At 41.5% G+C, this 12,379-nt stretch overlaps 1 protein-coding gene across 5 annotated transcripts in view; it reads left to right on the top strand.

Annotated features, from left to right (window-relative positions):
- Positions 1–12,379, top strand: part of CACNA2D3 (calcium voltage-gated channel auxiliary subunit alpha2delta 3) — a 928,576-nt gene that overhangs the window by 610,119 nt on the left and 306,078 nt on the right. For all 5 annotated transcript variants that reach the window (XR_643716.2, XR_643717.2, XM_003894282.2 and 2 more), the window contains one exon: positions 7,554–7,632. Coding sequence is in view for 3 of the 5 variants with exons in the window: in XM_003894282.2 (XP_003894331.1) it covers positions 7,554–7,632 (79 nt within the window). In the remaining 2 variants the exon portion in view is untranslated. The remainder of the gene's footprint in view (positions 1–7,553; positions 7,633–12,379) is intronic.

Here is a 12,379-nt window from a genome sequence, read left to right as displayed (position 1 = left end):
AATGATTGTCATGAAGGAAGAAGTATATTGTATCCATAGTTTCCTAGAAGCAGAAGGCATGCCATACCATGAAGGCCCACACAGGGAAGTGCCAAGGCAAGATGAGTGGGCAGAGAGAGAGATCTAGAGGGCAGAAGCCTTTATTGTGTTTTCCATGGGAAGAAAGAGGCAAAGCAGGCCAACCAGGCTTAGCATTGGGTAGTCAATTGTCTCAGTGGGCACTGGGGTAGAGGGACTGCCCCTAGTTGTCTGCTACCTGGTCCTGGGGTGATTAGGGCAGGTGGTATGACCTCGACTGTGAGAGCCTGATGGAGGTAGGTGATTGGAGGTGTGGGCTGTGGATTGGTTGGTTTGTGTATCAGAAATGCACTTGCAGGCCAGTTGCTTACTATCTCCAAGAATTAGCTAACCCTAGGAGGGGCAGTCCCTCCAAGGTTATAAGGCCTCAGACATCAGAGCAATAATAGTACAGAAAATCCAAAGACATGGTTAATATACTGGCTCTGTCCCCTGAATGAATTCAGTGAAGCTGGATAGTCTAATAAATTGCATCACACACCTTTGAGGATGTTTGCAGCCTGACTTCTTACTGCTCCATTGAGCCGTGTGTAATCTCTTGTGTTCCGTTGTACCAACTCCAGGTCATAGTCTCTGGGTGGCCAAGAAACACCTGTCTCCTTCACCTTGACAAAACACATGACCATAAAACTAGACTTTTATCCCTTTGGCCAGAAGATTACAAATAACAATATTTTTTTCTGAATTGGAATTTTTTTCCCCACACATGAGGTATCAGGCACTCATGCTTGGGAAAAAGGAGATTGTATAGACTCTTAGAGCATCCCCAAGGTGACAGTCCATTTTTCATAATGATCTATGATATTCGTTTGTTGAAATTTTATTACTTTTGTAATTTAATTCAATTTATCCCGTTTTATTGCTTGTTCAGGGTAGCGTTACCAGGGTTGCCTTTCTCTTCCTTCTGGATAACGATGTTTCTTTTTTTATTATGAGCATGATGGCTTCTAGATTAAAGCAGCCTGCTCAATATAACTGTTTCCTTTGGAGTCAGCCTTCTCTGAGCCCATCTCTACTCTTGTAGAATTTTCATGAAGATAAATATTGGCAATGATTTATGAAGCATTTATGTGAGTAATCAGGTTCCAACCCTTATCTTCTTCTTAAAGATTAAAGATTTTATTCAGAAATGCTTCTCTGTACCAGAAATCACAGAAATGAGCAAATAACTATGAAAGTTCATTAGTAATATCTTTTGTGAAGATATAGATTAAGAACATATTCATTAGCTGCAAATTGACTTTAAAACATAAAGGAGACCCCTTTCTAAAGCGAAGTCATTCATCATTTTGAGAAATCCTGGAAGTATTTTAGGGAATAACTGAGTTGGGCAGTGAGTCCAAAAGGACATGAGCAGGTGAGAGGACAGGAAGATGACAGGAAGGCAGAGAAGACAGGAAGACATGCCTAATACGGAGGCTGCCACTTAGCTAAATTAAAATTTAGAACCCATGAATGTGGGAATCCATAGGTAATGAACAGATTTGATAGCAAATGACATTGACATAAATAATTCATATAAATTGCTTGCTTTTAAAGGTAGAAGGAATGGATTTGTAGTTAAATGTTTTTTAAAATAAAAGATTACCTTCTTTTTTCTATAAAAGTATAGCCTGTTTTTTGAGGCTCATAAGTGCTCGGTCTCCAAACCTTCCTTTCCTCTGCCTCTGGGAGCAAGAGTGGAATTATTGTAATTCCAAAGATTGTGAAGACCCAGCTCAGCAGTTACAGACAACAGGCTACAAATCTACCCTTTCTTGGGGAAGGAGGAAAGTGTAGTTAGCTAATCCTGCTTGCCAAGTCCGGCTGATATCTCATGATCCTGCCTTCTTCGGTTGACACAAGCTTTTTAAAAAATGTCATTTTGATCCAGCTTCTCTATTTTTTTAACCACCCACTGGATTGTAAACTCCTTCAAGTTTTGCCTCAATCCTTAGTAAACTGTAGGAACAGCTTTCCTGGAAATGGCTCCAGTGATTTCTTAATGTTTGGTCTCACTTAGACCTCATCTGCTTGGTGGCATTTTTTTAAAGTGTTGGCCTTAGCCCACCTGTGTCAGATCCACCATGGGCATTTTAAAAAATGTATATCCCTGGGCCTACTTCATTCTGAACCTCAGGAGGGTGGGTGCTAGGACTCCACCTTCGACATGTGATTCAAGGCGCCTGGTGATACTGATGCCTTGTGAAGTTTGAGGACTCTCACTGCCCTGGCCAGAGCCACTGTCATCTCTCACCTGGAACATTGCATTGGCCTCCTACTTACTACCTCTGTTTCTACCCTTACTCTCTCTGGCTATGGATGGGACATGGGCATTCAGAATTATAAGATTATCATAAGATAATGGAATGGGCAGTCAGGTTGAGTTCATGTTCATGAACCTGTTCATGGCCTATGCTCTACCCTGCAGCCAGAATGATCCTTTTACATTATGTGTCAGCTCATGTCAGACTTCCACTCAGTCCCTCCTGAAAAAAAAGAAAAAGTGACTCGCAAGGGTCTCCAAGTTAATTTCCTGCAACCTCTGCTAGGTGACTATATTCCATTAACACAAGCCCCTTCAATATCCCTGGAGCTTCCCTGTCACAGCGACCTTGTACCTTTTGTTCCCTTCACCTGGAATGCTCTTTCCCATTAGCTATGTGGCTTATTCCTTCTCCCCCACTCCATTTTGTCTAGATCTCTGATCAAATATCATCTTATCAGGAAGACCTTCCTGTCTTCCTTTTCTAAAAATGCAGCCCCCATCACTCTCCATCACCTTACTTTGCATTATTTTCTTTATCAGCATTTAATCCAACAAATACATAAACATTCTATATGAATTTACCATTTGTTATGTTTCCCTCCCAAGAAAATGTGAAGTCTCTGAGGGCAGAGTTAGTTTTGTTTATCCATGGTAGTTTATCCAGGACCAAGAATGGTCCCTGGCACATGGTAGGCACTCATGAGTTACACGTGATAGATGACAAACTGCTACTCTTGGACTCTCTCAGAAGCACAAGGCTTTCTTCATTATTGAAGGGAGATCTGCAGGCAGCAGCAGCCTATTTTCTGTGTGTGCAATTGCCCCATATAACTCTCCTGGTAGCCACTTCCCTCCCCTAATTTTAATGGCTGCAGAAAGGAGAAAATTTGATTCATTATCTTTACAAAGTCACTATATCTTCCGCAAAGGTTAAGAAGAAGGGTACCCCTCTCAGTTTCTGATGGGGATTGCATCTATGTGAGTAAAAAGCATAATTGCTTTTTTGAAAAATCTGGATGAGTTTTTTGTTTGTTCCATTGGGGAAATTTTATATTAAGTAGATTAAAGTAAGTGACTTTGAACTTTGAAAGTCTACATCTTAACGTTTTATTAAGCTTAATTGGGTTCGTAGAACATTTAAAGACCATCCAAACTTAAGTGGGAGATCAAAATGAGCGAATAGGCTGATGCAGACTTCTTTTTACCCCTGCCTTTGAGCTGCATTAATGAAAGTGGTGCGCTCCATGCCTGCAGATGATGAGCATGAAAGCCTGGCTTTCCAGGGAGATCTGGTGTAGGCCAGAACTATGCCACAGCACCTTCCCATGATTGTCTGTGCTGTGTACCTGGCCTTCAGGACCACCCCAGATCTGGGTCTGCTTCACACTCACTGCATCAGAAAAGTAGCTGGGCTCAGGGCAGACCACTGAAAGTTTGTTATGTGGTGCTTCCTAGGGAAGAAACTCCAGTTGTTGGAAATAAGATCCATTAGGATATAGAATCTGTTAACGATGGAAATTGGGAGGGATTTGACTTGTTCACAGAGGTTTTGCACTCAGTTAAATGAGCAGTAGCATAAGGCAGCACTAACTGGAATATGCAAGGCCAGGACGTAATTTCCACATGTCATCTCTTTTTTGTGTTTGATTTTCACTGCAACGTTTATTCTTCCTGTGTCCTAACAGAATTGTTCAGGAAATAGCAATGTCATTACTTTCTTTTCACTTAAAATGATCTTTAATTATTAAAGCAATGCTAGTTTATTTGTAAAATGGTATAAAATTTATGAAATAAAAAGTGTGAGGCTGCTTTTAGAAAAAAATAGAATTTTGTGCTACACAAAATGCACAACTTGCTTTTCACTTTTACCAGTGCATCATGGATGAGGACATAGCTGCTGGATAGCCCACTACACGAATGTACCATGAACTTTTAGCCAGTCAGCTATCAAGAAAGACTTAGAATTTAACAGTTTTTGACCTTTACAAGTAATGAAGGTGAACATCCATGTACTCTTAATTGTGTATTTTTGAAAATGTCTGAATCTGAATTCTAGGGCTTCCAGAAAATATGTACTTTTCTACAACTTCTGTCATTTTTGTTGTCTCTTAGTCCCTGTAAGCATTTTATTTGTTGTTCCAGCTATGAGATAAATGCTTAGGGGTGGAATTACTATGTAAAAAAAACCCACAAATATAAAATGCTATTATTAAATTTCTCTCCAAAATATTTCCTACTTTAAACTACTTTAAAGTAAAATCTCTTTTCTTCTGTGGTCAGTTGAAAGGCATTATTATGAGAGATGTAGGGTGTGAACCCAGCATCCTTTGATTATGTTTATTTTGTAGGCAGGCATGCAACAAGTCATTTTCATGCCATTTCTGCTCAGATAAGGAGGTCAGTGTACTGGGAGCCAAGGACTACAAATCAATGGAAATATTGAACATTGTTCTGATTTTCTTTCATAAGCAATAAAACAACATATAAACCAACAAAACAAATATAATACCCATAAACCCCTCAGCACATTACCTGACCCAGGGGATGGTGCTGATTGTAGTAGCCACCGTGGTGGTGGTGGTCGTGGTAGGACTGTGCTGGTGAGGTAGGGGACGTGGTGATGGTTTTCATTATTGTGGTTATTGTTAGCACAATTATTCTTAAGCAGCCATGTCTGATCTGAAGTTTGGCACGATCCTACTGGTTTTCCAAATAGGATGCCGTCTTTTAAATGAGGAGTTATAGAAGTTTTGCTAGTGATTCACAGTATTGTTCTGGAGTTTTAACTATGTCTCCAAGAGAACTCAGTTTATATGAAGGTTCTTCATCTAGACAGCAGAGGAGGCTGATACTTACACACCTTTGCTCAAAAATATGGGTTGTTCTGTATTGGGTCTTTGTTTATAAAGATAGACTCGTTGCTTCATTTCCACAGAGGCATCTCTTACGCTTTCTTGCTTGCCAAGGAGCCAGTGGGGATACAAGTTTTTATTGGTCTAGTGTTTCCCCTTTAAAGAGCTTAAATTTGAAATTAAAGACAAAGATTTATGAGAAAGCATGGGTCTGGTCTCAAGAGACTTGATTCCAGTTCATCCTGGATTCTGTGTGTGCTGGCTCTGGGCCTTGGAGCTGGTTGGGATCTTCTGTATTGACCAAACCAGCATCTCCCAAAGGTTGAAAACAGATACCAGTGCTATCCTGAGGTCTTAGAAGTCCTCTCTCATGAGATGAAACTTTGATGAAATTAAGCAAAACACTGTACTTAACTAGGCCTCAGTTTCTCCTCTCAATCAGAGATTCTCAGTTAAGTGCTGACAGTAGACAGGCATAGAAAGTGAACAGAGGGTGCAGCTATATGAAGCAGGGTCAATGGTAATCACTTTTGGCAATATGAGGCTGGATCTTTGCTTTTTTTTTTTTTTTTTTTTTGAGACGGGGCCTCACTCTATCACCAGTCTGGAGTGCAGTGGTGCAAACTCGGCTCACTGCAACCTCTGCCTCCGGGTTCAAGCAATTCTCCTGCCTCAGCCTCCTGCGTAGCTGGGACCACAGATGCATGCCACCATGCACAGCTAATTTTTTTGTATTTTTAGTAGAGATGGGGTTTCACCTTGTTGGCTAGATGGTCTCAATCTCCTGACCTCATGATCTGCCCACCTCGGCCTCCCAAAGTACTGGGATTACAGGTGTGAGCCACTGTGCCCAACTGGATCTTTGCTTTCTGTTCCCCTCAAGAGAAGCCAGAATCTCCCAATTTAAAAAAACAAAACAAAACAACCATATCCTCACTCCCAAATGTGACTCTGATGGGAGTGGTGTGGAGAAGAGCCAGAGGACTAGAGAGAGGTCTGTTTGCCTGCCCATCCACCCGGAAAGCCCCCTTGCAGGAGCTATGATAAATAAAGTCATGGCCTTACCAAGCACAGAAGAGCACAGACTGACATTCCCTAATAATAACGTGCATTTACATATCTCTTTAAGTTGGGAAGAAACCATTACTTCACAACTAGCCTTCAAGTTATAATGCCCAGATTTGAGGATATGCATAATTAAAACAGAATATTCATTTTTACAATCCACTGTAAGCATTTATATCTTTTTATGTCTCCATGTATTGAGTATCAATGTTCCAAGTGCAGTGCTCCATCAGGGCCCAGCCAGGTAAAGGAGACATCCCTTCCTTCCCTCGTCAAGTAGATACCCTAGCAAGCAAATTGACTTCACAGACCAGCTACACAAAATACTAGCTAACCACAATTGTAGCAAAGGCTGGGGAGGAGCAGTAGGAGCACTTGACCCACCAGACTAGAGGAGCTGGAAGGACATCACCTGGTAAAGCCTTTGATACCACCTGATGAGTGTCATTCATCTAATGCCATGTCTTCATTGACCTCAGTCACAAAGAGGTGGCCACAGGCTGCATATGGCCCATCAGAAGGATTTTGTTTGGACTGTGTAGTGTTGACCCACATACCATTTTAAATTGAATTAAAGGATTTTAACCTTTTCATTCCTTATATTTTTTCCATTTAACCTTAAATACCATCTGGCAGGTAGGTCATGCTTTGTTTCAAAGAGTTCTGACCTCATAAGAGAGGGTTGAGAAACCAATAGAAAATAAGAAAGCCAGGTTTTTACATATGTTCTTTGCTCTTCAGGAACCAAAAGCTTAGGAAGACTAGAAAGATTCCCCATAGGTCTCCTGGCCACAGGCTGTGTCTCTCATCTCAGTTAATTATCTTCTAATATCATGCCAGACACCACAGATGGTAAGAAAGTGTCTGCAGCCTGTCCTCACCATTGGAGGGAAATGTTGAGGGTCTTTCAGGGGCGTTTTTATTCCCAAGAAGAGCACACTCTGCATTTCCTGTGTGAATGGGGAAAATGGTTAGGGATTTGGTCCAGACTTAGATGATACTTGTCCATATGTGTGAAGCAAGCCCAGGCCCATGAGGCTGCCAGTCTCCCATTCCCAGTTATTCTTCTCTGTCATGACTTGCACACCGAAAAACAGCCACCACCAGTGCCATATGGTTTAAAAGATCAAAGACCCCTGTTTTGAATACATTTTTAGCTGACTATACTTCAGATGTCTTAAATATGTTCCTGCAGATGGGAAGCATGGAGCATTAAAGAGGTAAGCCACATGTGTGTGAGCCATGCATGTGATCTGCGCAGGATGGCAAAAAGTGAATGCCACTCAGCCATGCATTTGTCTTCCTTTCAGGTTCGCATCTTCACATACCTCATTGGACGAGAGGCTGCATTTGCAGACAATCTAAAGTGGATGGCCTGTGCCAACAAAGGTGGGTCTTCCCAACGTGCTTGGCTCTGAATAACTTCCACCTACTTTTGCAGAATTAGGAATATTCATGAGAAAGTAGAGAGTTCTAATAATTCTAAGGTAAAGTCTGGGTGTATCTAAGTGATTACTGATAGACTTGAAATGGTTTCTTCCAAATTATGGGGTTTTTTTGTTTTTTATTTTTTTGTGGACAGAGTCTTGCTCTGTTGCCCAGGCTGGAGTGCAGTAACACGATCTCAGCTCACTTCAGACTCTGCCCCCCGAGTTCAAGTGTTTCTTGTGCCTCAGCCTCCCAAGTAGCTGGGATTACAGGTGTGCCCCACAATGCCCAGTTAATTTTTGTATTTTTAGTAGAGACGGGGTTTTGCCATGTTAGCCAAGCTGGTCTCAAACTCTGGAGCTCTAGTGATCTGCCCGCCAAAGTGGCCTCATTACAGGCATGAACCACTACGCCCAGCGCCAAATTTTGAGGACATAGTCAAGTGGAGTGGTTAAGTCTTTCCATTCTTCTGATTAGTAGCTGAGTAGCCTTGGGCGAATTACTATGGCAGAGACATTTACTGTGCATCAAATATCCATATGCTCTCTCATCATTCGCAGCCTTCTTGCATATAGGTGGGGACTTCAAGACTGGTTCTGGCCAATAGGGCGTGAGTGAAATCAACCTGAGTCATTTCTGGGCTAAAGCATTTGAGAGCTAGTGTGGTGGTGTTGGTACTCTCTTCTGTTCTAGTGAACTCTGAAGGTACATGGTCCAGACAGAACAGTCATGAGATACAGCAGCCTTCATTAGCCTGGGTCCCTGAGTGAACACATGGAGCAGATGACTTTCACTGTCCCTTGCCTCTGCCAACCCACACTGGATTATAAATAGTGTTCATAACAAATAAACTTTTGTGTTGAGCCACTGAGATTTTTAGTTTGATATGTTCTTATAGCATAACTTTACCTATATTACTAATTAAGTTGGTCAACTTTAACTTGCCTCAATGTTCAAATACTCAAAATGGTAACGGTAATAATAATTCTTCCTTTAATTTTTTTAACTAACAAAATTATTTATATTTACAGCATACAACATGATGTTTTGAAGTATAAGTACATTGTGTAATGACTACATCAAGCTAATTAACATATGTATTGCCTTACATCTTTATAATTTATTTGTGATGAGAATACCTAAAATCTATTCTCTTAGCAATTTTCAAGTGTATAACACATCGTTATTAACTATGGTCACTATGTTATACTATATATCTCTTGAACGCATTCCTTCTGTCTAACTGAAAGTTTGTATCCAGTTCTTCCTTTGATTCTTATTAATGAAATGGTGCATATTAAGTGCCTCGTTCAATACTAGGACATAAGAGGTGCTCAGTAATCATTAGCTTTTTTATATTCATAAGGTTAATTGATTACCAATCCCCTGTTGCATGTCAGAAACAAATAGTTTGGGGACAGCACTGGAAAGTCAGTAATAGGGCTGCCCAGTCTGTGAAGGCCTTCTTTTCATTTTATACGCAGCCAAGAAGGCAAAGCATAGCAAGTTAATAGGTGGGAGAGTCCAGACTCCTTGTATCCAAATTGAGCAATCACTCTCCACCAACTATGGGCAAGTTACCAAACCTATCTGGGTAGGTCTGAGTCATGTCATCTACAGAGCAGAGGTGGTGACAATACCTTCCCCTCAAGCATGTTGTGGGCATGACATGATGCCATATAAATAAAGTTGGTAGCTTGGTCTCTGGTATGTAAGTGCCCTGAGTTATTCTCTCATGTTATGTTGATCTCTGGGTCCTGTTTGCCTCCCTTCTGAGGCTACAAGCTCCACGAGAGCAGCCTTTGACTCTGATTTCATCTTGAGTGCTCTGACAGAGCCCAACCTCGTACCACAGTGTGTGCTCCTTTGATGTCTGAAAAAATAGGTGAGTCGACTCTAAATCCTAATAAAGGAAGGTAGGTCCTGTTGCACAGTAGATTGGGACTGATAGATTTCAGCAGTCTGCTTTCAATGGGTCTCCCAAGCCATCCTTCATAAAAGCTCCAGTGTTTGGACTTTAGTGGAGAAAAGAGGACTGAGTGAAGGCTTTGTGGGTCTTCGCTCCAGTTTTCATGACCTAAGACAAAGTTGTTTTAGGTGCAAGCCACCAAAGTTGTTCCCTGAAATTTAAAAAGGCGTTTAGGAGAGAGAGGGGAGTGACTCAGAACCCTGGTGGGAAGGGAAGCTTGGGTCTCACAAGGGAGAAGGAAGACATGTTTTTGTTTTTCTATTCCTTCTCAGTTTCTTCTGACATGTCCATGGCATTCTTACTTCTCTGTAGGTAGACCTTCCCTACTATGGCATGCATATAGCCAGGAATGGCCACCCCGTACCATGCATGCCCATCCATCCACACAACAATACTGTGGGCAAGGCACAATATAAGAAAGCAGAATGTATATCTTTTCCATTCGAGGCTGACTAGCAAATCTAAAGTCTAATTTCATGTCCTCCCTCACCCTCTCCCCACCGTGAAGAGATTATGGTACCCAGCTTGGGCCAGTTCTTTCTCCCTGCTGAATTGGGTGTGGGCAGAGGAAGCCCATGGAGAAATAAGTGCTCTGGGGGACTCAGCACTGTGGATGGGAGTGTGGGAAAGTTCTCTAAGAATAGGTGAACAGGCAGGCTCTTAAACCTCCACCCATCTTTCCCTTTGCTTGGCATTTTCTTTAATTATCTGCTTTTATTTGAACAGTCTTTTAAGCAAGGCTCAATTTCCTCATCTGAAAAAGGAAGGGCTGCATGGAAGTTTTTAACATATCCTTGAAGCTCTAAAATAACACATTCTACAATTGTTTTCATTCATTGTCTGGCTTGCTTCACTAAAAGGTGTCAATAATTCTACTTGTCTCAGAGTTATACATTTGGCCTCCTTTCAGGGAGAGCTATAGGAAGAATACAGGCAGAGGAGATGGAGGCCGAGTAGATCCCAGTGTTCCTCTGAGTGAAGAGGCCTTTCTTGAAATTAGTTTTGGAACTTTGTTGACATTTAAAAACCTTGAGTTAGCTATACTTTTCCCATTTTTTCCTTTATTCTGTGGTCTTGAAAAAAGTTTCTTTCCATTTTTAAATTAAAAAAAAAAAAATTTCCTGTTATTTCTTGCCACATCAGATTGCAATTCTTCCATCAGCTAGTATGCATTTAGTCATGGGTTATTGTTTTTACCACTGTCTGTGTCCAGCTGATGAAAATTACTCAAATTGAAGTCTTGTCTTAATCAACTAATATTACACCATAATTTAGTTTTAGTCATTGTTTATAAGAATCTTCGAGGCATCCTTTTGAAGACAGTTTAGTCAACTCGGAGTATTTTAGGGCCCGGCTATAGAATATTGCCTTTAGGATTTATAAGTTATGAGTACAGCAATGCAGAAAATCCAAGGAGGTAATAGTAGCTGCTTGGCTGGACAGGCTGTGGATTCCATGATAATTCTCCTTCCCTTCCTGTCCACATCCAGTTATTTCCCTTGCTACCAGAGTTAGCCCCTCTCGATAGTTTCACCTTCCTCATTCTGCTTCTATGTAAAGAGCCTTGGGAATGTCACTGTTTGCCGCTCTTCAAAGTAGCAATGCCATCAAAATGTGATATTCCAGTCATCTGTGCCCATATAAACATTGGCTTCACGTTGCGTCAGTTAAGGGGTTTTGGACCACGTAACATCGGTGAGCAAGTATTCTTCTATGGTCATTAATTAAATCATTGTTTATAGTCTCAGATTGTTATAGTATGGAGGCAGCATAACATTTTTCATCTCAAGTGTCATGAGGTCCAGAGGGCCCCCTTACATATTTTCACCCTGACTCGGCCAAGTTCTGCAGTGAAATGAAGCATTAGCATTCAGGGACCAGAGCAGACCCAAGGAGAGTCCAAGGAGGCAGAACTAACCCACCGGGCCTGACCACAGAATGACCCTGGGAGGGAGCAAGAATCATGAGGGCTCTCACATTGTTACTGAGTTAGTGGTCAAGGCTATCTGTGCAGGACTTCTTCCTTGGGAGTCTGGTAGCCATGGAGACAGTTCTTAGCCAGCAGATCTCAGACACTTCCCTCTGGAAATGAATGTCTGGGGACATTCGTACCCCTCTTGCAATAGTTCTCTGCCTCCTCCAGTCTACCAGCAAAATCCAGGGAGGCCTAGAGCTTGTGAGTTTATTTCATTTTATGCATAAGTAGGTCCTGTCTTGAGGGAACCAACCCTAATGAGACAAAGCAGCAAGCCATTTTAAATACATTAAAACAATCATTGCCACTGTAGAATGGCTGGTGGAATTTAAAGTTCTGTGTTCACACTATTTCAAAAACAAGTGAACTGGAACACAGAAAAGAGGGCCGACTACTGACTAGCTATTTCACAAAGCCATGGTGACCTTCTCTAACATTCAGTATGCCAAGATTTTAAATAAGCACTGGTTGATTCTCCTTCAAAAATCACAGTTAATGGAGTGTTTTCCAGCTGTGCAAATAAAGAAGGGCCTCCATGTTTGGGTTCTCAACCGATCAGTCATCGTCAGGTCCAATGGAAATGCCACATGTGTTGTCGTCTGCTTAGCTTACCCCTTTTCTGTGGGCTAAAGGTCATTCTCTCCTTACTTGAAAGAGAACTGGTGGCTTGACACTTCCTGGAAGGTCCAGCTCCCAATCTTTTTTCAATAAAAAGATTCTTAACCTCATTGTATCTTTCCACATGTAGTGTCCCCCAAAAGATA

This window comes from Papio anubis, chromosome 2 (genome assembly GCF_008728515.1).
Source record: "Papio anubis isolate 15944 chromosome 2, Panubis1.0, whole genome shotgun sequence".
In the NCBI taxonomy this organism is placed as follows: Eukaryota; Metazoa; Chordata; class Mammalia; order Primates; family Cercopithecidae; genus Papio; species Papio anubis.
The sequence above is the reverse complement of the archived record's forward strand: the minus strand, read 5'-3'. Positions and strand labels throughout refer to the sequence as shown.